The sequence below is a fragment of the Rhinoraja longicauda genome, chromosome 3 (genome assembly GCF_053455715.1).
Source record: "Rhinoraja longicauda isolate Sanriku21f chromosome 3, sRhiLon1.1, whole genome shotgun sequence".
Taxonomy (NCBI): Eukaryota; Metazoa; Chordata; class Chondrichthyes; order Rajiformes; family Arhynchobatidae; genus Rhinoraja; species Rhinoraja longicauda.
Window position 1 is genome coordinate 20,088,836 of NC_135955.1, and position 26,969 is coordinate 20,115,804.

The 26,969-nt window shown below is 42.1% G+C and overlaps 1 protein-coding gene across 1 annotated transcript in view; it reads left to right on the top strand.

Annotated features, from left to right (window-relative positions):
• The window catches only part of LOC144589925 (ADAMTS-like protein 1), a 431,785-nt gene that overhangs the window by 396,251 nt on the left and 8,565 nt on the right, over positions 1–26,969 (top strand). The window contains exons 23-27 of the mRNA XM_078394882.1: positions 2,566–2,748; positions 4,319–4,453; positions 13,370–13,579; positions 16,042–16,225; positions 18,504–18,711. Of these exons, the coding sequence (XP_078251008.1) occupies positions 2,566–2,748; positions 4,319–4,453; positions 13,370–13,579; positions 16,042–16,225; positions 18,504–18,711 (920 nt within the window). The remainder of the gene's footprint in view (positions 1–2,565; positions 2,749–4,318; positions 4,454–13,369; positions 13,580–16,041; positions 16,226–18,503; positions 18,712–26,969) is intronic.

The following is a 26,969-nucleotide window of genomic DNA, read 5'->3' on the forward strand; positions in this document are numbered from 1 at the left end:
TGAGTCCACGCCGACCATGATCACCCATTTCCTAGTTCTATCCTACACACACTGGGGACAATTTTTACAAGCCAATTAACTCGCAAACCTGCACCTCTTTGGAATGTGGGAAGAAACCAGAGCACCCGGAGAAAACACATGCGGTCAACGTGCAAACTCCGTACAGACAGCACCTGTAGTCAGGCTTGAACCCGAGTCTCTGGCACTGTAATGAAGCAACTCTATTGCTGCGCCACTGTGCCGCCCTAAACATATTTGTCCAAAATCCCTCTGAACCCATTCTCTCTCTGTGTATCTGTTCAAAGGCCTCTTAAAAACTGTGATTATTTCCAACTCTAGCACTTCCTATGACAGCACATTCTACACATCTACCACCCTCTGTGTGAAAATCTTACTCCTCAGGTCCTCTTTAATTCTTTCCCCTCTCATCATAAACCCATGCTTTCTGATTTTGGACTCCCTCGTGCTGGGTAAAGACGATGACTATCTACCTTATGTAGTGCTGAGGCAGTCTGTTCCCAGCCTGGAGGGAGAGCAGATCAGAGACGTTGTAGGGCGGTGTACATTTGTTTGGCTCATTGGGAGGTGCAGCAGCCAACCATAAGAAGGAAAGCTGTAGTGGAAGATAGACACAACATGCTGGAGTAACTCAGTGGGACAGGCAGCATCTCTGGAGAGAAGGAATGGGCGAAGTTTCGGGTCAAGACCCTTCTTCAGACTGAGAGTCAGGATGAATGGCCTTGACCCGAAACGTCACCTATTCCTTCTCTCCAGAGATACAGACTGACCCGCTGAGTTGCTCCAGCTTTATGCGTCTATCTTCGGTTTAAACCAGCATCTGCAGATCCTGCCTACACACAGCTGTAGTGGAGCTGTCCATTGGGAGCATCCATGCAATGAGACTGAGTGCTGTGTTTGAGGGTAAGTGCTGAGGCTTTGGCATTGGCAAGGAGGCTGAGGGTGAAATAAGCTGAGGTCTTTTCCTTTCACAAGTTCCTCTAGTGGCAGTGCAGTGAAAATGACATTTGGGGGATTGGTATGCTCCTCCTGCCTAGGAAGGGCGTCCAGCTGCAGCTCCTGACTGACTGCGTGAGGGAACTGGAGGCACGGCCGGATAACTCCAGCATCGCCTGGGAGTATGAGAGTGTAATAGATAGAAGGTACAGTGAGTGGTCACACTCAGGGTGCAGGCAGAAAGTAGATGGGTGACCATCAGGAGAGAGTGCTGGAATCCCCTGTGGTAATTCCCCTCCCAACAGGTTGGACTGGAGAGTGACTAAAGTTGTTCCTTTGTTACAGGAGGCAAGGAGAGAGAATCCAGGTAATTATAGGCTGATGAGCCTCATGTCAGTGGTAGGGAAGATACTGGAGAGGTTCTTCAGCATAGGGTTTACTCCCATTTGGAAGAGAGTGGGTTAATTACGTTCAATCAGCATGGCTTTGTATGCAGCATGTTATACCTTACTATTACCGTGTTTTTTGAGGAGGTGATGAAGATGATCGAAAAGGGTAGTGCACTGGATATTGTCTAAATTGATTTTAGTGAGGCATTTGATAAAGTCCTCCATAGAAGATTGATCCAGAAGATTAAGATGCGTGGAATTAACAGAGACTTACTGGCCTGTAGTTCCCTAGCTTGGCCTTGCAGTGTAGCCGTATGATATAATGTCATCAATGTATTAAACATAGGAAACATATTTCATTTCTCATCAGTACTCTGGCGCCCTCCTATGGAAGTGTTAATAAGTTGGAAAAATGAAATTGCAACACTGAAATTTCAATTTAGTGTGCTTGAAATACAATTTCAGAATCCATACTGTACTTTTGAAGGTTTTATTTGATGTTCACTTTTCATTTGTGATGTTATAGTATAAGAAATGTGCTGTCTGAAGAATGGTCTCGACCCAAAACGTTACCTATTCCTTTTCTCCAGAGATGCTGCCTGACCCGCTGGGTTTTTTGTGTCTATCTTTGGTTTAAACCAGCATCTGCAGTTCCATCCTGCACCTACTGTTTTTATTGCAGAATTTCCTTTGTAGTTCAATATGTTGTGTGTGCTGGATAGTCTTCTAGTTCACGTTGTCAGGTGGTTGAGGTGATGCGTAGTGATAACATTTGAACTAAACCTGCAAAGTGATGTCCCGGTTAGATCTGGAATTGCCACCATGGTGAATATTACTGTATGCGTACATTCTGTGTTATGTAGAAGTTGTCCATGAAATAAGTTCCCTTCAAATTTTATGGATGATAAGCCTAGGAGAATGTCTTAGAATAAATGTGGTATCAATGTAACAATGTAAAATCATGTGCTGCCCTTTATTGTACAGCACACTTCTTTTGCACAACAATCTTGCATCGTTCTGCTCTTTTGCACTTGTCATTGCATTTATTGTTGTATTTATTATGACTGTATTAATTTATTTACTCCGTGAGCTTCAATGAACAATGAATTTCACCTTGATGTGTATGACAATAAACTAATCTGATCAAATTTGATATTACCTTCATAAAAGTTAAATGAAAGTCATATTAATGCTGTACCACACCGATCTTGATGTTTTTAAGGTATTTCCAAGCCCTCCATCAGCTGGACAAAGGAACAGGCTCCACTTGGTGCAAATGTTCATCTTTTCCAGAATGGATCTCTCTCAATAATCAAAGCTAACCCAGCCAACCAAGGATTATATTCCTGTGTGGCGTTGAATACCCAAGGCCAGGCAACAGCAGCAACTAATCTGATACTACATGGTAAGAGAGATGCCTTCATCACATCACACACAGTGCATCCACCTTATCACAAATCTCTGAGGGAGTTCTAATGCGTGCGATCATTGCTACTGCCGGGCAGTGAAGGCATTCTCACTGTGTTTTGTCTTCCTTGTTTCCTAACCACTCTTCACACTGAGCTCATTCCTACTGCTCCTGCTAATCATTTCAGTTCCTAATTCTAATTCCTCTTCCTCCCCCCTCCATGATGTGCTCGTTGGAGCCTGGTTCTAAGGTATGAGGCTCCCTGCTGTCCCGAGCAACCTCATCCTGCACACATCCCTACACTGGCCAACCCTGCTCCAGGCACCCACCATTCCCAATCCAGTCTGTGCCCCACTGTCTGCTGTCAGTGCCACTTTATCTACCATCTGTGATGTGCTGTTCTGTCCTTTGTATTGCCACAATCATCAGGTCATAGAGAGATGCAGCAATGAAACAGGCCCATTGGCCTCCCAAGCTCACATCGAACATAACCACCTATTTATACTAATCCTACACTCACTATATATTTTATTTTCCCCACATTCTCATGCATTCCTTTCAGATTCTGCCGCTCACTTCTACACTCTGGGTGACTTACAGTGAGTGACCAGTTAATATATCATCAAAACAGGACTGTTGGCCTCCCAACCCCATATCGAACAGTGTCAGGTTTGTGTGTCAGCCTATGGTCAGTGTAGACTTATCTGGAGTCTATGCTACTGCAGAGAGTGGTGAACATGTCCCAGTCCATCACAGGCTCATCACTTCCTTCCATCCAGTCCATTTTCACAGTGCATTGCAAAAGCAAGTTGGGAAGTATCGTAGAGAATGACTGTCACTCTGTTCAAATTCACTTTTTCCCTACTTTTTTTTCTACCTCTTTGATGACCCTTGGACTATCCTTGATCGGACTTTGCTGGCTTTTCCTTGCACTAAACGTTATTCCCTTATCATGTATCTATACACTGTAAATGGATCGATTGTAATCATGTTTTGTCTTTTTGCTGACTGGTTAGCACGCAACAAAAAGCTTTTCACTGTACCTCGGTACACGTGACAATAAAATAAACTGAATTGAAGTACTAATTTCTTGGAGAAGATACAGGAGCTTGAAAACAGGTCTAGACTTAAGAACAGCTTCTCTCCCTCTGCACTCTGACTCCTGAGCCAGTCACTTCTCTCACATGCCATTCCCAGAGATGCTGCTATGTACTCTTATTCTTAACTCTACCTCATTGGTTATTCTGTTTACTCCATCTGTCTGCCCTCGGTGCTACATTATATGGTGTCTCTGCCACATTGCCTACTATCTGTCCCTCTCTTCTTGATGTCTATCCCACTCTGCCCAACAATTACCCTGCTCTTCCTGACATCAATTCCACTCTGCTCTGCCCGATATCTGTCTGTCTCTTTGTCCCTGCTCAAGTCTGCAGTAATGGCCAAGTCACGCAATGCACATCAACCATCCCATTGAAAACTACTTCAAGTGGTATTACCACTTTAAATATTCTGTTTTCTGCCCTCCTTCCAGTTAAACACCATCTGTTCAAAATTCAATCTGTTACAGATCCCCCAAGAGCCTTTCCAGAATTTAAAGACTTGATGTTGAAGTTGGCAGTGGCAGGGTACGACTTTCGTGCTGTACTTGCCTCTAGTCCTGGCACCAAAGAGTTGCTGAGTTTGGGAAGCAATGTTCTGATCGGTAAGTGACTTATTTTATTTTAATGCATGTTGGATTCTACACATTCATATTTGCCAAAGTAGGAGGTTAGAAAAATAGAATTTCAAGGTGTTCCATTGCCTTGGAAATTTGATCTTTGGTTAGTGTTTTGATTACGGTGCAAATGTCTCAAAGTTCTTCATATAAAATGGTGATTTTATGTAAGAAAGCATAGCAATCCATTTTCACAAGATGACACAGCACAGAAGCAGGCCAGATGGCATTGAATTTTTGAAAGAATTATCCAATTAATTTCGCTTCCTTGCAAATTTTCCCTGCAAGTAACCAATCAAATTTGCTTTTATATGAAGGGGAGACATTGGTTGAGACAGGAAGCCCTCAAATATTGCTAACGGATCATTTTCCCATTCAAAGATTAAAACCTCCCTCCTGTGCCATCTCACGCACTCTGCATTCCATTTTATGTTTGTATGGAATAACCCCACGAGACATGGATTTACATAAATGACGAACTGCCAGCAACTGTACGAATAACAGCGTTTGGTAAGAACTGACTCTATCCTACATAGTGAAGGCTGTAAGCATGATCAAGGAATGTTCAGGCTTTCAGAAAGAGTTGAAAGTGGACCCATGTCAGTCCTGGCAGGTGGAACTTAACTTGGACAGGTGCAAAGTGGTGCACTTTAGGACATTAAACCAGGGCAGGGCATATGCTGTAAATGACAGGTCTCTGTGGATTGTTGTACAGAAAGACCAAGAGGTACAAGTACATAGTTCCTTGAGTTTGGGAACATTGGTTGACAGGATGGTGCGGAAAGCATTGGACATATTTGCCTTCTTTGGCTGAGGCATTGAACTTAAGAGTTGGGACATCACTTTACAGTTGTGCAAAATGTTGGTTAGGCTACACTTGGAGTACAGGTACTCCTCAACTTACGATGGGGTTACGTTCTGAGAAACCCATCAGAGACCGAAAATATCGTAAGTCGAAATGCACTGAATACAAGTGATCATGTGGCCGAAAGCGAGCTGCGGCTCGCTACGGGTCGCTGCCGTTTGCACCATCGCAAAGTCGAAATATCGTGTCGAAGCATCGTAAGGCGAGGAGCACCTGTACTCCTGAAACACCTGCGTCCCTGCTTTGGGAAACATTTAAAGCGTTTGTGAGAGGATGTATTATTGCTTTTCAAGCGTCTCAAAATAAGAAGAAGCGAGCTGAACAACATGACCTAGAAAGTCAGATAAAACAGTTAGACATAACAAATGCCATCGCTCCCTCTACTGAAATACATAATAAAATTGCAGCTCTCAAATATAAGTTAAATTATATTCTCTCAGCTCATATTTTAAGGCTTTTTCAATATACTAAACAAAAACATTTTGAATTTGGAGATAAACCACAGAAATTGCTCGCACGTCAACTCCGTAAATTAGAAGATGATTCTACAATTCATAAAATTAGATCAGAAAATGGAGATTTGCTTAAATTACCTAAGGATATTAATCAGAGATTTTTGCAATTTTATGTCATTATATTCATCAGACAAACAGATAGTTCTGCGCAGATGCAAAACATTTTGCAGGAATGTAACCTTCCTGGTTTGAATGTGAGTGATAGAAATTTACTGGGTCAGAAATAACTATGAAAGACGTTGAAGAGACCATTAAATCCATGAAAAATGGGAAGACTCCTGGTCCTGATGGCTTAAATAATGAATTTTATAAAAAATTCAGTGATTTGATCTCTCCACGTTTGCAAACTGTATATAGTCGCGCCTTTGAACAACAGAGATTGCCACAAACTCTGACTGAATCAACAATAATCCTCATTCCTAAAAAAGATAAGGATTCTGAAGACCCTGGTTCGTATAGGGCGATAGCTCTTTTAAATACTGATCAGAAGATATTAGCGAAAATCTTAGCTCAGAGATTAAGTCTAGTTATAGATAAATTGATACACCCCGATCAATCAGGCTTTATAGCCAAACGATATTCATTTTTCAACTTGAGACGCTTGTTCAATATAATTTATTCAAAAAGATTATTAAATGAAGATTTAGCAATCATCCCGCTAGATGCTGAAAAAGCATTTGATCAAGTAGAATGGCCCTATCTTTTCTCAGTGATGGAAAAATTTCAACTAGGTGAAAATTTTTGTTCATGGGTGAAACTTTTATATACATCCCCAACAGCTAGAATATTAACTAATCAAATGCTGTCATCTAAATTTCATTTATCTAGGGGTTGTAGACAAGGATGTCCACTATCACCGCTTCTATTTGCCCTTATTATAGAACCACTTGCTGAGAGTATTAGATCAAATTCAGATATTCATGGCTATAACACTAAACATACAACCAATAAAATTTCTTTATATGCGGATGATGTATTAATATATATTACAAAGCCAGAAATTAGCATTCCGAATTTATTAAATCTCATAACTCAATTTGGTTCATTTTCAGGTTATAGAATTAACTGGTACAAAAGTGAAATTATGCCAAAAATGGAGCATAATCCGGCCATACTTCAACAATTTCCTTTTAAAATTGCCTATGAAAAGTTTAAATATCTTGGAATTTACGTGACTAGGAAATATACTTCTTTATTTAAATTAAATTTTCCTCCTTTACTCACTAAATTACACAGAAATATCCAATTTTGGAAAACACTCCCTATATCATTAGTTGGTCGTAGTAATGCTATAAAGATGATCTTTCTTCCACAGCTACTATACTTATTTCAAGCAATTCCGATCTATCTTCCAAAAAAGTTTTTTTTTTAAATTGATTCAATTGTTACTAATTTTATTTGGGACTACAAGACTCATAGAATAAATAAAAGACATCTATGTAAGTCTAAAATTAATGGAGGAATTGCTTTACCTAACTTTTTATTTTATTATTGGGTGGTTAATATTAAAAATATAACCTGCTGGTTGGATGATTCTGATCAACAACCGGATTGGTTAAAGATGGAGAAAGAGGATTGTTTACCATTCGATATTGGTGCGATCCTCTTAGCTCCAATAAATTTAAATTAAAAAACATATGGAGGTAATCCCATTATACACAGTGTTATCCGTACCTGGAAACAATTAAAGCTTACGTTAAAATTGAGTAAATTATCTGTTTTCCTTCCTATTGCGAATAATCCTTCTTTTAAACCGTCTGTCTTAGATAGAGGCTTTGCTCAATGGAAAAGTTATGGAATTAAAAGGGTGGGAGATCTTTATCATAAGGGAACTTTTCTTTCTTTTCAGGATTTACAGCAGAAGTACGGATTACATGTTAATAATTATTTTAGATATTTACAACTTAGAGATTATGTAAAATCACACATGCAAGAATATAAGTTTAGAGGTCCAGAAACACTTGATGTATGCCTGAATCGACATTATAATTCAAATAAATTAATATCCTTTATTTATAATACTCTCCTTGACACTGACATTCCGTCATCAGAATCTTATAGAAGAGCATGGGAGGACGAATTGAATCAATTTATAATGCAAGATATATGGGATGAAAGTTTACAACATATACATCAATGTTCATTGAATACTAGACATTCCTTAATACAATTTAAAATAATACATAGATTACATTATTCGAAGACAAAATTAAATAGGATTTTTCCTAGTATCTCTCCTATTTGTGATAAATGTCAATTTCAAGAAGCTAATTTAACTCATATTTTCGTAACTTGTATAAAAATGCAAAACTTCTGGTTGGAGATTTTAAAAATAGTTTCTAAAGTTATTAATAAAAAATTAGATATGGATCCAAAATTAATTATATTAGGATTATCAGAACATACTACAAATTTTACAGCAAGTCAGGTACATTTTCTTGATTACAGTCTAATAACTGCGAAAAAATTAATACTTAAATTTTGGAAAAAACCAATAACCCCCACAATTAAAATGTGGACTACGGAAATGACAGAGACCCTGCATTTGGAAAAAATAAGGTTTGCCTTAATCGACAAACCTGAGTTATTTTTAAAAATTTGGTCTCCATTTATTGAATTTTTAGAAAAGTAAATGGGTTTGGCACAGGACTAAAATAAAAAATTTAAATTAAAAGTTGAAACTTGAGTTAGGGGTTGGATGTACAACTGTGGTTATTGTCTCCCGGATCTACTCCCTTTAATTTTTATTGTTAGATCCTTTTTTTTAACCCTCTTATTCTCTCTCCCCAAGTTTATAGTTTTGTTTTGTTTTTTACTTTCTCTCTTCAAAAATTAAAAAATTGAAGCTATGTAAGAACTTTGTAACAAATGTGTTTTTTTATTTCTATTTGTACATATGCTTTTCAAAAATAAAAAATATTTTTAAAAAAGGATGGTGCGGAAAGCATTGGACATATTTGCCTTCTTTGGCTGAGACATTGAACTTAAGAGTTGGGACATCACTTTACAGTTGTGCAAAATGTTGGTTAGGCTACACTTGGAGTACAGGTACTCCTCAACTTACGATGGGGTTACGTTCTGAGAAACCCATCAGAGACCGAAAATATCGTAAGTCGAAATGCACTGAATACAAGTGATCACGTGACCGAAAGCGAGCTGCGGCTCGCTACGGGTCGCTGCCGTTTGCACCATCGCAAAGTCGAAATATCGTGTGGAAGCATCGTAAGGCGAGGAGCACCTGTACTGTGTGCAGTTCCAGTCACCACAGTGTAGGAAGAACATAATTATGCTGAAGAAGGTATAGAAAGTTTGTATTTATAAATGCAACTATTATCATTTCAATTGCTAATATACCTAAGAAGGCATAATAAACAGGACATGCAATAAACATGGTGGGATATGATTTTAGTTTCCTCATGGTATCAACATGGTATCCTGACAAAATGGCGGCGCTGCCCTAGCAGCTGCGGCTCACCTGCGGTCCATTTGTCTTTGTGTTTTTGTTGGTTTTTTTGTCTTAATTGTAGTTGTGATGTGGTGTTTTTGTGTTTGTGTACTGTGTGTGTATGTGGGGGGGAGGGGGGGAACTGTAACATTGTAAATAGATGTCCCTTCCGAACGGAGACCCGACCTTTGTTTTCTGGGCCGTGTCTCCGTTCCTGCTGCGGCCTACCATCGGCCCAACTCCTGGAGCTGGCGGCCTCCAGGGCTCTGGTTCGCAGAGCCCGCGGATCGGACTTACCATCACCGGAGCCGGCCGTCTTCGGAGGCTGCGGGAGCGGCTGCGACTCGCCTTAGGCTCGGGCCGCGTTAATGCCGACATCGGGAGCTCCGGCAGCGGCAGCGGGTTCACCCGCCCCGGATCGCGGGGCATGGGGCGCGGACATTTCACCGTCCGGCGCGGCCTAAGATGGCCGCGGGATATTTCTCTGCTGGGCGGGGGCTTCAATGTCGGGAGCCACGACCGCCCCGACGTGCAACAACAGCGGCAGCAGCAGCGTGTTCGCCCGCCCCGGATCGGACTTATCTTCAGCGGAGCCGGCCGTCTTCGGAGGCTGCGGGAGCGGCTGCGACGCGACGCGCCTTGGGCTTGGCCCGCTGTGGACCGTCCGGCGCGGCCTGCAACCACAACAACCTGACTGCGGGCGAGGACAGCAGGAGAAGGGAAAGACATTGTGGCCTTCCATCACAGTGAGGAGAGAGAGGACTGGAGGAGACTCACTGTGATGGATGTTTCTTTGATGGATGTTTCTTTTTTTGTGTGTTTTTGGGGTTGGGTAATTTGAATGCCTATTTAATGCTTTTATTGTTGGACTGTGTTTTGGGGGGTTTTGGGGTTGTGTAATTTGAATGCATATTTAATGCTTTTATTGTTGGGCTGTGTTTTGGGGGTTTTTGGGGTTGTGTAATTTGAATGCCTATTTAATGCTTTTATTGTTGGACTGTGTTTTGGTTTTTTTTTTTGGGGTTGTGTAATTTTAATGCTTATTTAATGCTTTTATTGTTGGACTGTGGGTGACTGAATTTCGTCCAATATTGGATGACAAATAAAGCTATCTTGAATCTTGAATCTTGAATCTATAAGTTATAACTAACAGATTTTTAGATGCTTCCTAGTATTTTCTCCATTGGTTTCATTTGTTCTTCTGTGTTGTACTATGTTCTGTGCCGAGTATGTGAACCAAAGTGTACAATCAGAGTCTGAGAACAAACAACAGGATCTGTAGTGATCACAATTGGTTGCATGCGTTCCACTCTGTAAACAAGGTAAATTACAGTACTGTGTCCCTTTCCAGACCTACTGTGTAGAGTCAGAATCATACAACACAGAAACAAGCCCTTCAGCTTACCACGTCTCCGCTGACCATTTACACCATTCCATACTGATCCCATTTTTTTTGCCCCTGTATAACTATCAAACCCACACACTCCCAAGATTCTACCACTTGTCCACACACTTGGGGCAATTTACAATAGCCATTTAACTTGCCAACCCACATGCCTTGAGTTTGGGCTGCAAGAAGTAATCCACACATAGAGATCAGAGTTGAACCTTGGTTGGTGGAGTTGTGATGCATTAGCACTACCAGGTTGTCTGTATGGACAACCTGCAGCTCAGTGCTTTTAAAGTGGAACAGTTGCAACATTACAGCAGGACAATTCTGCTGCTTACATCAATAAAAATTCCTCTCTATACACTGATCCTAACTTGCTGTTCTACCAACGGCTGTTTAGGACATTAAATCCACTTGCATAAAGGGCTGATTGAGGCAATAATGTTACATTTTATACAGTGTTGTTGACTGAAATGAATTATTTCCATTCAGCTTCATTGGGGAAACAAATCTCAAGATAGGCAAATATTCTGGGGCAGCTTTATGATCGTAACCATCTTCAGAAAGTAGATGCAGAAAATACTGGAAAATCCCACCCAGAATCTGTGGAGAGCAGACAGGGACAGATCCTTTCTTAGATCTTGTTCTCGCTGACACTGTTTTTCATTTGCTTTGGTGTTTTTCTTTATATTGGTGCTACCATGTACTTAGCAGATCAGGCAGCATTCCCAGGTAGTGACAGAAGTAACAATTTCACATCAATTACCTTTTATTAGCAGTACAAACTACATTTGGCTGAAAAATAAAGAAAACAAAGGGAAGAAAATGGCAAACAGAAAAACAGAAAACAAATATCTCTTCGAATTGAATCATTCCATCTTTCTGTTTCAAGTATGCAATTTATTGCATCCCGAAATTCCCAATCAGTGTATTCCACATGTTGTTTGTTTCTCATGCTGTGATATGCACCAGCTCCTGAGGGCATTTGTCAGCAAAAATGTAACTTTTATTTTCTTCACCAGTATCAAAGACTCAGACGAGTAGCTGGCTTAGCTGCAGAAAGTTTTTTTAAATTCTCCCAAGAGATGAATTTTGCTTGTAGTTGCCACAATCTTTGATGCATCAGCAATTGAAGAAAAGGGTATTTTGATATCAAAGTCTCAGACCAGGCACAAACTCTTGGTCTACTTGAGCAACATGATCCTTACAGTCGTAGTTGCTTCTAAAACCTGGACTACTAATCAATTACCACCAACGCTGTCTGTGCAAACTCTTCACATCCATTGCTGGATAATCAACCCAATGTCAGTGGTCTCTCCGGTACCAACATCTCCACCATTCAAGCCTTTGTTACAACCAGGCGAGTGGACAAGTTTCATGGATCGTGTGTCCTTGAAAAATTACAAAATCCATACAGCGTAGAATAGTATAGTACCAGAACAGGCCCTTCAGCCCATGATATCTATGCGCAACATGATGTATCCTTCTGCCTACACATGCTCCATATCCTTCCATTCCCTGTATATTTATGGGCCTAGCTGCAACCCCCTAAAAGCCACTATCACATCAGTTTGCCATTATCATATCGCATCCCCTCGGAAATTTGGAAATCCTTGATCCATGACCTCTCAGGAATGCCACTGAGAACCTCAAGGCTATGCAGTACACAGACGTCCAGTGTAAATGGTGGAAGGTGTGCACCACTCCATCTGCCTTGAAGCCATCTGCTTACCCATATGCACAATCAGGTGATTTCTATTGCAACTGTAGAAGAGTCTGCTGCTCCCATTGTTTCTTCATTAGTCAGCACAGAGCCCTCATTAATGGAGTGGATTAAGTCATTCCCAATCACAAGGGACTGACTAAGAAGAAGAATATGAAAGCCATAGCGTCAGTGTTGAAGGTTTCACACCCATGGTCTGCAAACCTCGACATCTGGTACCCAAATGTCAATGCTAACATTGCTAAACATTGGCAGTACTTTATCTGGCCATGTTAGCAGTCAATGTGTGACAACTGTAAATTGATCACTGACTTTACACATGTGAGTGATATTCAATAGCAGGCCAATTTAATTTAAAGGCTTAAATTATAATGTTGGATTGCTTGAGAGGAAATTGAATTCAAACGTATCTCAAAATTAGATTCAGGGCCTGGTCATGGGCAACCATTTGGACAACAAGCCAAGACCAGTTTCACCCTCCCTTCATAGATAGAGGTTGTGCAGACTAGGGCTTTATTAGTTAGAGCATAGGAGACTGAGGGGTGATCTTTTAGAGGTGTACAAAATCATTTGAGGCATAGAAAGGGTGAAAGGACCTAGCCTTTTTTCCAGGTTTGGAGAATGAAGAACTAAAGGTTTTGATAATCTAACGTAGAATTTTTTAATCTCTCAAAATGGGAAACAGTATCTCCTTCCCTTGTTCTCGCCACTTGTGCATACTGTGGATTTCTCAACACATTGCAGAGATTGTTTTTAAGAATACATTTTCATTGCTAATTTGCTCCCTATCATTGGACTAGTTGGATTTAACCAGGAAGTTTTTAAATAAACTATTTGAAGAAGTGCAAAATGTTGACAGACTGAATTAGAGCAGTAATTAAGAAGATTGAAACATAATTGAATGAACTAAATTTGATATAAATCAATAGCACCAGAAATAATACTCGGTTTTGCTTTGTTCCTCAGGCTGTCCTGTTAAAGGATTTCCTAAGCCTGGCATCAGCTGGTCATACAATGGCAAACCGATCAACACAGGATTAGGACCAGGCCAAGTTCTGGCTTTACAACAGATCCTTCAAATACCAAATATCACTGAAGAACTTCAAGGAGATTACAGCTGTCGAGCTCAGAATGAAGCTGGTGCTCTCACACTAAAGGTGACAGTGGAGATAGCAGGTATGTTGACAAATAAAAGTTGTTCGGTCCCCGCACATTGCCTTCAGAGGCCATTTCCATCCATGGTCTTACATTATCAGAAAAGGTTTACAATCTAATGAAGTTCAAAATGGAAAAATAGATATTATGGTGAGAAAGCTGAGGGGGCTGCGCATGGCTCAGAGAATAAGTTGGGAAATGGGATCGAGAAACAGAGGACTGTGCTGTGTTCCCTCCAGTTGTCACACATACCCCCTCATCCATGTGCCAACGTACGTATGTATGTATTGTCACACATACCCCCTCATCCACGTGCCAACGTATGTATGTATGTATGTATTGTCACACATACCCCCTCATCCACGTGCCAACGTACATATGTATGTATTGTCACACATACCCCCTCATCCACGTGCCAACAGCACAGTTTCCACACAGTTGTGCACACAGGCAAGGGTCATCGTTTGGAACCTAATAGCACTAATGTTTTGTAGCACAACTTGGTACATTTTGCAGACACAGTGACCAGTTCCTGCTCCCATTTTATTGAAACCATTTGGAAGTGCTGGGGAAACCATAAAGTAGAATGATTGAATGTTGCTGGAACTGAATGGTTCTGATGAAGGGTCTCCATCCTGAAGCGTTTCTCTTCAGCTGGGCCTATTGAGTATCTCCAGCATTTTCTGGGCATTTTTTTCAGATTTCCAGCATCTGTAATCTTTTTGATTATCTGGAACTGAGTGAACCTGCCTGATTAACTATGTCAGGGTTCTTCCCGTGGGAGATGATCTGATTGAGGTCCTTATAATTATGAATGGCTTGATGGAGCAGAAAATAATGCTGATGATAGGAAAGACCAGAACCTGCCACCTTGAATATAATTAATCCAATTAGCTTGCTCAGAGAGCAGCAAGAATGTGAAGTTTGCTACCACAAGTGCCAGAGGTGAAAGTCACAGTGTGAATTTAAAGGGAAGCTGAATAAAGAAATGAAGGGAATTGCTACAGAAGGATGTGATGATGCAACATTTGAAGCCTGCAGAAGGAGAATCCTGTGGAGTGCAAAGATCAAATTGTCTGTTGCTAAGCTGTAGACGTAATGTAGTACTGTTGAAGCTGTGAATAATATCTAACACCTGTTCTGGGGAAGGCAGCGGACAATATGCAGTCAGGTGATAATAACCTAGAATTCTCAGTAATTCTTTCTGCAGCTGCATGGCTTTGTTTTAACTTGCATAAATATTAATAAAATCCAGATATCTAATGACACTGCCTCTTGTTGAAAGTGATCATGTCCCATTCCAAGTGTCGCTAACATACGTCCCTCAGATTTGGGTTAAAGGTATTAACTGATTTGCATCAAATCTAATTTCATATAAAGCTCATAGTTTATGTTCTATACTTTGATTAGAAGTCTGCATCATAGATTGGCAATTGTACCGATCCTCACTGTTTATTCAAGAAAGATTCCCTCAAACTGATGATGCCAGATGGTGCTCCCTGGCTTAATTCCTGCATCATACCCAACACCACACATAGTCTTTGCACCCGAATGGGATCTGTTGAGCTGCGGGCCTCACTGCTGTGGTAAACCCACTAGTGATCCTCCGGCAACCACTGGCGCCAGGCCTCACCTCTGCAACTGCCCCATGAGGTGGAGTGTTTGCCCAGCAGCCGCTCGGCTGGTCCAGTGCCAGGCCTCGCTCCTGTGGCAGGAGGTGGGGCAGTCAGCAAGGAGCCTCAAAGCCCCCTGCCCCTGACTACCAGATGGCGTTTAGGCTAATCAATCCTGTCCAGGGCCTGTGAATATTTCTGTTCATCAGTGGCTTCTCATTTGAAGCTCCTCGTAAAGTCATTCTCATTTCATCTGTGGCAGGCATCTTGCATCTATGTTTAAAAAGATCTGGAACTAAGTTGGCTTGGCTAAAGTCTAATCGGGCATTGGTGAGCAGCTTATGAGTGCTGATGGAGTTGCCAATGTCTTTGGTCACGAATGCTAAACATAGAAACATAGAAAGTAGGTGCAGGAGTAGGCCATTCAGCCCTTCGAGCCAGCACCGCCATTCAATATGATCATGGCTGATCATCCAAAATCAATACCCCATTCCGGCTTTTACCCCATATCCCTTGATTCCCTTAGCTTAGTCTAAGAGCTAAATCTAACTCTCTTGAAAACATCCAGTGAATTGGCCTGCACTGCCTTCTGTGGCAGAGAATTCCACAGATTCACAACTCTCTGGGTGAAAAAACATGTGCAAAGCTGCTAACCTTTTGTTTCATTGCAATCACCGGAGCCAGAAATGTGAGAGGAGCACAGTTAATGATCAATGCTCCCATCTTAGTGCCAAAAGTCAAGCCTCTTCCCTCAATGCACATTGAAGATTTCCAGAGCGGTACTGAGGTGATTAATTTGTTCTGGAAAATGTTCAAATGGATCCCATTTATTTTGCACTATTGCAATAAATTCACTTCTTATGCTTTTAGAGTATATGTGGGTGATTGGCGGCCTTTTGCCATGCTCAGCTCCATGTGGGAATAAAGGCCTAAAGTTTCCAAAGCTAAAGTGCCTGCAGGACAATGGCACTGAGGTTGACAAGTCTCTCTGCAAGAGGAAAATTCACTCAGACCTCAAGCCCCTTGAATGTAACATAAGGGATTGTTCTCCAAGGTGAGTAAATCATTTCAAAGAGCTAAGCATCAAGATAGCTCGTTTTCTTAACTTTTTGTAGCACTGTGAAGAATAATCAAAAAGCAAAATAAATAATGTTTGTGTTCCAATATTGTAAACATCATAATTGGTCCAACCCTTGGAACGTACCATTGGAGAGGGATTATTTGTTTACCTTGGCACAGGTTGTATGAGTCCAGTTCAGAAATGTCCATAGTTTTGCAGCACCTACCCAGAGTGCAGTGAGTTTTGGGAATGTGAATGGGCACAAGCGGGAATGTGGGAGTGGGTAGGTCAGTGAGCAAAAGTTTGAATGAATAATTATGACTAAGCGAATGAGGGTTTGTGAGTGTGAAAGCACATGTGAAAGTGTGATAAAGATTCATTCTGATTCAGTAACGCAGCCCACAGGTTTGCCCTGGGGCATTTCTTAAGTTGAAAGTTACGGCCATTCTATATCAAAATGGAATACATTTATACAGAATTTAGAAAGAATTTAGAGAATGGAGGGAAGCTGAACAGACCATTTATGGTTAATGCTAATGCAACTGCTCTGGACATCTGATTGTAGTTATGTTCCAGGTTGGCCCTGATTTAATTACTCGCTGGGCCTACCGATTGAAGTGTCTGGTCAGGTGACCATTCACTGGGAGCTTTTTAATTAAATTGCGTTATGCGCATTTTCCTGTAATTTTCCATGAAATGTACCTGTTAAATATGTATTCTCCTGCATTACAAATTCAACATGAAAGAAATTGACATTTTACAACCTACATCGGAAATAATCAAATGCTATGAATAAGAAGCAGAACCGTCTGATGGCTAAATAAGTTCTTCACTGCCTTGCAGTTTTTTCAAATCTTATTAGGTGTCATCATAAAGCCATAAGGCACAGAAGCAGGTCCTTTGGCCCACCATGTCCATCAACTACCCATCTTTACTATTCACATTTAGCAGCACTTGGTCCGTAATTTTTTATCCCTTGATGATCCAATTTCTCATTCAGATACTTCTTCAATGTTACGGGAGTCTCTGCCTCCATGTCCTCTCAGGCAACGGAGCCCAGATATTATCCCTGAGTGAATCATTCTTCCTGAAAATCCCTCTAACTCTCCTAACCTCATGGTAGAACCATGCCCTTTGGTTTTAAATATCTCTACAATGGGGAAAAGTGTCTTACTATCTATCCTACAATATTCCTCCTACCTTCTGTTTTCCTTACTCAGGTTCCCTTTGAGTCCCTTCCCCTCCAAGGAACTTAAATCAGGAATCAATACTTGAAACTTCTCTTTCATAACTTATTCTTCGTTAAATTATAACCTTTCATATCACGGAATTATATTCTATAGCCTCTGAAAAATAAACAAAGTGCATTCATTAGAAAAGTATAACCAAACTGTCTCCAAGCTGTGCTTGGCTCAGTCATACAGGCCCTTCAGCCTATCGTATCCTTGCTGACCATCCAGTATCTATCTATAGAGACTTGTCCATACTGACCATGATGCCCCATTTAAGCTATACTAGTCACATTTCCTTATGTGCCATGGTGCAATCAGCGCTCAGTTACCTCATCTCAGCTGCAACAGTCAGGGATAGTATCAATATTTTAAAGATATATAATCTGCCTTTTTTCACCAACCAGACTTTAGTAGTATTTGAACAAAAACAACCTACTCATACATGGAATGGCCTGTTCGGATTTGTAACGGGTGAGCGGGTAGGAGATGCTGCTGGAATCTAGCAATGACATCCTGACAGGAGTCGGTACCTTCAGGAGAGAGCGAGAGAGAGGAAGGGTTTGAAAAGTTAACAGTGAGTGAATGGAACATAGCAGGATTAGATAATGTTTCAAGTAGGCATTTCGTCAGATTCCAATAAGGGTTGTTTTAGGTGTCAATAGTCAATAGTGCTGGATACAGAAATCATTAATTGACTAAAAGGCAGGTTTCACAAGGGGTGAGCTATGGAACTGAGAGGAGGAAGAAGCTCTTGTTAAATAGTTTCTGTGGAATAATTAGGGGAGTGAGCCCAATGAGTGAAGGATAAGTGATTTGCTCGTCTGGGTTTAGGAGATAAATAGATCCATAATGTGGGTAGAGATCCAAACAAGGAAGAGTCTCGACCCGAAATGTCACCTACTCCTTCTCTCCAGAGATGCTGAGTTACTCCAGCATTTTGTGTCTATTTTCGATTTAAACCAGCATCTGCAATTCTTTCCCACACATTAAGTTGTGGCTTGATGTTAAACAAATTTTATTCCTTCAACATCCTTTTGCAGGTGGACTGTGACCAGCTGGTCCCCTTGTTCCCTGCTCTGTGGGGGAGGGACGCGGAAGCGAAAGGTCAGTTGTCAGCAGGTAACAGCACGTGGAATGCTCATCGATTTGTCACCCGGCTTCTGTGCTCAGTCGGGAAAGAAACCACCAGATTCCCAGACCTGTGACAAGCAACTGTGTTCGCAGTGGGTTATGTCAAACTGGAGTCAGGTCTGTACCAACTGGGTAAAACATTGGGCTGGGTTTGTAGTTGTCATGATAATAGAACTATTGCCACTTTCCATCATTTCAATGCGAGATTAACCACAGCCGAAAGTGCCCACATATGACCAATTCAGCATGGAAATCCACAGGTTGTGACTGGGAAACTTACTGCTACTTCTCAGGCTGTGCAGTCTTGAGCCATCTCCTGCAGAATTAGTGACATTTTGAATCTTGCTTTGTTGCATTATGAGAAAATATTACACATTATTGAATGAAGCGTAAATGAGGTGAATGTTAACTGTGTGTGTGTGTGTATATATATACATATGTGTGTGTGCGTGTGTATGTGTATGTATATGTATATGTGTGTATATATACGCGCACACTGAACATTTTTTTCTCTCTAGTTTATTATATTATTTACAGTGTACTCTGTTTACATATTCTGCTGTGCTGCTGCAAGTAAAAATGTCATTGTTCTATCTGGGACATATGACAATAAAACATTATTAACTCTCTTGTTTCAAATTATCCTAAACCTCCTTTCTGGCCTGGAAAACTAATTATTAACATATTGCATCTAAATACCCTCAAAATAATTATTTCAGAATTCAATGCTTTATAAAATAATAACAGAACTAGATTTTATGTCTAATTTTATTACAATTTTATTATATTTTGTTTATAAAGTTTATTTGTGATATTTCATCTTCTACCCAAATCTTGTGCAAGTCCCAATCTTTATTTTGCTATGTGCAAAATCTTTAAAGAGCAGGTTAAAAATTTGACCTTTTACCTCCTGGTCCGTGTGTCTATTAGATTTATTCTGGTCCGTGTGTCTATTAGATTTATTCTGGTCCATGTGTTAATTATATTTATTCTATGTGATTGGCCAGATTGGTGGACTTTGCTCTGAAGGCTAGAGATTCTCTATGGAAGAAGGCACCTTATGTCAGAAATTAGGAATTTATGTCATAGCTGTAGAATTTCTCTGAAGTGGTTTCTTTGAAGTCAGTGATGAACCCTAATGCTTAACTGCTAACCAGGAACACAGAAATGATATTAAAGGTGGTGTCAACAGACTACGGGAAATAGTGCAAAGTTAACTCATTTTAGATCAAGCTTGGTCTCGGGTACTGTTTTACCAAAGTGAAATGTGTTTTACTGGGGTATTGATGAGTTTTTTGTCACATATTCATTGAAGCGATGTGTGCTTCACAGGCTGAGCCAGATGTAATTGCCCATTCCGAATTGCCCTTGAGAAGATAGTGGTGAGCTGCCTTCTGCCTTGAGTGGTGGGTATACCCTCAATGCTGTTAGGGAGAGAGTTCAAGGTATTTGACCCGGTGACGGTGAAGGAACGGCAATATATTTCCAAGTCAGGATGGTATGTGGCTGTATGTAGTTGTATGCAGTATGCAGCAGGTCAGGATGGTATGTGGCTGTATGTAGTTGTATGCAGTATGCAGCAGGTCAGGATGGTATTTAGCTGTATGTAGTTGTATGCAGTATACAGCAGGTCAGGATGGTATGTGGCTGTATGTAGTATACAGCAGGCAACTTGTAGGTGGTGATGTTCCCATACTTTTGCTGCCCTTGTCCTTCTAGCTGGTGGAGATCATGGGTTTGGAAGGCGTTGGTTATGGAGTCTTGCGGAGTTGCTGCGGTTCTTCCTGTCGATGTTACAAACTGCTGCCATTGTGCTTTGTTGTTGGAATGAGTGAATAATTGTAGATGGGGTGCTTATCAAGTAGGCTGCTTTGTGCTATATGGTGTCTTGTTTCTTTTTTGCTTTTAATTTCATGGCACGAGTGTGGAATGAATGTTACTTGCCACGTATCAGCCCAGGCATGGATGTTGTCCGGGTCTGGCTCAATTCAGTTGTGCGCTGCACCATTATCTGAGGAGTCAAGAATGATGAACAAATGTTATAATTGCACAAAGTTTATAATTGAACAAATTTTAAATTGAAAAAAAAGTTAATAATTTTATTTTGGCTTCACAGGCATTACATTCAAGTGCCTTTGCAGACCAGAAATCAGACTTGTAAAGAAGTGCAGAGGCATCTACCAGAAAGCTCACAAGATGGAATTCCTACAGCAGCCTTTGTCATTGGGATGTATATTACACCTGAGGAGTAGTGGGGCAGAGACGCTTGTTACATTGAAGTAGATTTTGGATGAGTACTTGATCACGGAAACAAAGAAGGTTATAGAAAGTGAGATAGTATAGATGGGTGGCCACAGTGGCCAAGATACCTGTTACAATGCTCAATCACTCTAGGACAGATTAATTGATTAATTGATTAACTGACTAATTCATTAAAAATGGTTGTTGGTCCAGGGTTGAGGGATGGGGAGGGGACAGGGGCTCCAGCCATCTTCTCATTTTCCCCCAATCCTTCACCATTAAATCTCTCCTGTCAACTGCTCCTGTAACTTCATATCAGCTGGATGTTTGCATCCATTTGGCAATTAAATATCAAAACCTCATTCTTTTACTTTAAAAATGGCTGCATTCAATATGAGAATATCCTAACAGGTTCACGCTGGAAATGCAATGTAACTCACTCAGTTTCTTACTCATAGATTCTGAACTCCTCTCACTTCTCAGTTTAAAACCTAGAGACAATATTGAAGTCATTTGTCTGAATGTAATAGATTTGACCATTTTTTCAAATAAACAATAGACTGATGGCATATAAAAAGAGTGAAGGTGTGTTCTTCAGGCACTCCCGGAGAAAAATGTGCAGAGAGTCAGAAAGGGGGTCCCAAAGTTGGAACAGAAGGAAACACATTTATAAATCAGATCCTTCCACGAGCAGCTGTCTTTAAATGGAGTAGTCTTATTTATCAGCCCCTCAGTAGATGGACTATAGATCAGGATGCTCAGCGCAGTGATCTGGGAGCAATATATCTGACATTTGTTCCTTGCTGGCATGAAGCCACTAACCTAGAGTGACCCATCATTGATGGTTGTAGTGTAGGTTAGCTACTTTGCTAAAGTTTTGACATTCATTCAGCAAGGGGGTTGGGGCCCTGTCCTGCCTTTTTGCATCTGCAACTTGTACTGCCAAATAATTAGGGAGAGACCAAAGCAATAGTAGTTGTTTCCACACTTATCTTGCACTATATAATACATTTATATAATGAGGAATAAGATGCCTTTACCTCTAGATCATTATGTTTACTAAGCTATTCTTCTGTTATGAGTGAAGTCAAGTTTCTTTGCCTGGCAGAGCTGCCTGACTAGTATTTATATGTTAACATCATTAACATAACATAACAACACTTTATTGTCACTCGGCTTTTTAGACCGAATGAAATTTCAGCAGTCACACAAAACACAGCAAAAAAGACACACGACACACGACCCCAACACAAACATCCATCACAGTGACTCCAAACACCCCCTCACTGTGATGGAGGCAACAAAACTTCCCCTCTCTTCCCCCCGCACCCACGGACAGGCAGCTCGACCCCTACCGAAGCAAACGACACGCACAGCCCCCGCAAGGGGATGGAAGGCCCCGCGGCCGAGCCGCCCCGGACACCGAAACGTCCCGCGGCCGCACCGGGCGATGTTAAGTCCAGCGGCCGAGCCGCACCGGGCACTGAAACGTCCCGCGGCCGAGCCGCACCGGGCACTGAAACGTCCCGCGGCCGCACCGGGCGATGTTAAGTCCAGCGGCCGAGCCGCACCAGGCACCGAAACGTCCCGCGGCCGAGCCGCACCGGGCACCGAAACGTCCCGCGGCCGAGCCGCACCGGGCACCGAAACGTCCCGCGGCCGAGCCGCACTGGGCACCGAAACGTCCCGCGGCCGAGCCGCGCTGGCAATGTTAAGTCCAGCGGCCAAGCTGCGCCGGGCACCGAAACGTCCCGCGGCCGAGCCGCGCTGGCGATGTTGAGTCCAGCGGCCGAGCCGCACCGGCGATGGAAGGCCCCGCGGGCGAGCTGCGCCCCGGGGAAGAGACCTAATAAAAGAAAGATTTCCCCCGCCCCACCCCCCCACCACACATACACAGCCAAAAACAGAAACAAAAACCATCCCAACACCGACACAAACAAAAAAAAACGAAAAAAAGACAAACAGACTGCCAGAGAGCCACAGCCGTTAGGCGCAGCCAACTCCAGCCAACTGTAGGTATTCTTATGGACCTTTATGTGTGCTTATTTTAATAATGTATGGGTAAATGTAAATCTATGCTTCTCCATACTCCCTCTCCTGCGATATTCTAACAGTATTCACATGCATAATCATATTCCATCAATCTGACAGGAATGAAATGGAATGTAACCATTTTGATTAAGATCGGTTTCTGAAATTTCTGATTATTGTCCCTCGGGTTAAAATTGTACTTTCCAAGATCCATCTTAGGCCCCCTCAGTCATGGCTGACCATGGGTGATGCATCCTAGTTGGCTGCTTGCTCCACACCTCGGCTAGAGCAGCGTCGCTTGTGGCTGAAGAGACCAATGTGGGAGTGACAGTCTCTGTCGCAAAGGTCACATTTGTGTGTGGTCTCTGGTCTGTTGAAGTTGCTGTGCTCCTTTCTGCGTGCCCGCTTTTCTGCCGCTGCGTTCATCAGTTTCTCTTCCCCCATTTTGAGATGTTGGTTCAGGGTACCTCCACCTCTTATGGTCAGCTGCAAGGCTCTCCCAGGACTTCACATCGATGTCGAGCACCTTCAAATCTCTCTTGAAGACATCCTTGTAACGTAGCTGGGGGCGACCGATGGTTCTCCTCCCAGATGTTAGCTCTCCATAGAGGATGTCTTTTGGGATACGGCCATCCTCCATGCGGTGGACATGGCCCAGGCACCGCAGCCTGCGCTGCCTGAGTAGAGTGTACATACTCGGAAGGCCAGTGCGAGCCAGAATCTCGGCGTTGGACACTCTGTCTTGCCAGGATATACCCAGTATACGGCGGATGCTTCTAAGGTGGAAGGTGTTGAGTCTTCTCTCCAGTCTGGCATATGTAGTCCATGTCCCACGGTCATACAGTAGCATGCTGTTGACACAGGCATTGTAGACTGCTATCTTTGTCTTCACTGTCAGCTTTGGATTGGTCCACACTCTAGTTGTGAGGCAAGCGAGAGTTGTAGCTGCCTTCCCGATCCTCTTGTCAATCTCTGTGTCCAAGGAGAGGTTGTCGATGATGGTGGAGCCGAGGTACATGAACTGATGGACGGCATCGAGTTCGTAGTCATCGATGGTGGTGACAGGCGGTGCCTTTGTATCCTGTCCCAGGACGTTCGTCTTCTTCAGGCTGATGGTCAGCCCAAAGTCCTTGCAAGCCCGATAGAAGCGGTCCATCAGTGACTGTAGTTCCTGCTGGGTGTGGGACACATCTGCTGCGTCATCGGCGAACAACATGTCTCTGATTACAGCTTCACGTATTTTTGTCTTGGCTCGAAGGCGGGTGAGTTTGAAAAGCCTGCCGTCTGATCTAGCACGCAGGTAGATCCCCTCTGTTGCGGTGCCGAAGGCATGTTTCAGGAGCAGAGCGAAGAAAATCCCAAAGAGTGTGGGAGCGAGAACGCAGCCTTGTTTGACGCCACTGCAGATGTCAAAGGGCTCCGAGAAACTGCCATGGAACTGCACTATCCCCTTCGTGTTGACGTGGAAGAATTCTATCATGCTCTGCAGTTTTGGTGGGCAGCCGATCTTTGGGAGAGCCTTGAATAGGCCATCTCTGCTGATGAAGTCAAACGCCTTGGTGAGGTCAATGAAAGCCATATACAGGAGCATCCGCTGTTCTCTGCACTTCTGGAGCTGGCGAAGGGAGAAGACCATGTCTACTCTTGACCTTCCAGCTCGGAAACCGCACTGTGACTCTGGGTAGACACATTCTGCCAGCTTCTGCAGGCGGATCAAGATGACCCGAGCAAAGACCTTGCCGACGATGTTGAGGAGGGAGATGCCTCTGTATTTGTTGCAGTCACTTCTCTCGCCCTTGTTCTTGTAGAGGGTAATGATCGTGGCATCCCTCATGTCCTGCGGTACAGCTCCTTCTTGCCAGCACTGGCAGAGGACTTCATGCAAAGGAAGCAGTAAGGTAGTCTTGCAGTGCTGATCAGGTCAGGGGGAATCCCGTCGCAGCCTGGGGCCTTGCCTGAGGCCAGGCTGTCAATTGCCTTGCTGAGCTCTTCTACCGTTGGTTCTCCATCTAACTCATCCACAGTCGGCAGGCACTTGATGGCGTCAAGGCCTGAGGGGGACACAGTGTTCTCTTTCGAGTCGAGATCAGAGTAGTGTTCCACCCATCTCTCCATCTGCTGGCATTTGTCTGTGATTACTTCCCCAGCGGAGGATTTGAGGAGGAGCTTTGTACTTTCCAAGATCCATAACTACACAATAAAATAATCCACAGCCAATTCACTAGTTTATCATATGCAATAAGTTCACTTTTAATCGCTTTAAACAGATTTGTTTTTGATCTGCAGTCTATAAAAGCTCTGATACATATCACAACTAGTAATTGCCTGAAGTAATTCACATTCATTTAATTAATAAACCTGTTGCTACTCAGAGTCGGACTGCAATTCAGGGTACCCCCACCTCTCAGAACAGCAAGATTACAAATTCTCTGTCACCAGCTTCATACTCAGAAGACAAGATCGCACACTCTCTCAGGAAGTGCTGCGGTGTTATCCACAAAGGTGTTGACCATCTCCTTGTTTTGCCAGCCTTGATATTACAACAGCCTTGTCTGTTTAAAGACAAGGAATCTGCTCTCCCTGTTGTTCCCTGCCCACACTTTCATCTATTGCATACCACTATGTGCAAAGGTGCACACTCTCCCATTCTCTTCTCTACAAAGACCCGTTCTATGTTTTATTCCAAGCAGCTTCATGATCCAAGCTTCCCCTGACCAACTCCCTCAGTTTCCCCTTCACAGCCTCCACACAAACATTCTGCTTATGATTTATCAATTGGCCTACAGATTGATGGGAATAAAGTTGCATGTGTACGAATGGTGATGAATAAAGGGATCTATTCACAATATTTCTCTGTAACAGTGGCCCAGAACCAGCATTTGGGGTAAGGTTTACAATTACAATTAGTCATTAAAAGCCTTATGATGCTTAATAAAGATTATAATGCAGTGTAGATCTAGAAGGGCAATATGTAAGATAGCTACTTGAATCAAGAAAGATTAAGGCCAATTTCTAAACAATGGACTAGAATGTTCATGGTAAATTGGGCACTTCTACAAAATAGTAGCCCCAGGAGATCAATGGGATTTTTTTGGAAAAAAACTAATGCAACATAGATCAGGTCCCTGAACTTGCCTCGAAAAGGACAGAAACATCTAAAACATCTAAGGGGAACATATAATGAGTACAAAGAGACAAAATCAAGTGCCTCAGAGATACAAAGAACAGTAAAAAGTGACAGAAAAGCATGAAAATAAACTCGCAAGGCGTATCAAAAGCAGCACGAAAATATTCAGAAAAACTGTATGGTCAGGATAATGGGTATTGTAAATAAACCTAAACAATCTTTTTGTATGACAGAAAGATTGAAGAGCTTTTGACAGCACGAGAAAACTAATGTTGAACCATGGCCAAGAACTTGCAAAATATTAATATAAGTGAAATATCAGTAATAAAGAATATAGTGGTCCTAAAGTTCCAAGGAAGAAATCTTTTTCACCCGAGGGTTTTAAACAACTAGGAATTGATTTTACAGATGATCTAATGATAATTTTGCTTCTTGAAAACAAACAAAAATGTTGAAATCTCTCAGAAAATAGGTTACTTTTGGATAAGTTTCACAAAATCTCCTGATTTACTAATATTTTTAGATTGGAAAATTGCCCACTTTAAGAGAATCAAGGAAGTGAAAACGTGGAGTAATACATCAGTTAGCCTGCTATGTTCTGTCAAGTAAGTAACTCGAGATAGCCTTTGAAAACAGAGTGACTGAAGCTTTTTGGTTGATCAGACTGAGCACGTGAATTTAGGAGTGGGAAGGAAATGCAGATGCTGGTTTAAACCGAAGATAGATACAAAAAGCTTGAGTAACTCAGCAGGACAGGCAGCATCTCTGGAGTAAAGGAATGGGTGACGTTTCGGGTCGAGGCCCTTGTTCTGACTGGATGGTCTGACCCTTCTTCAGACATGAATTTAGGTCATGTGTGATAAACCAATTTAGATTTTTTTTTTTAGATTTAGATTTAGAGATACAGCGCGGAAACAGGCCCTTCGGCCCACCGAGTCCGCCCCGCCCAGCAATCCCTGCACACACACTAGGGACA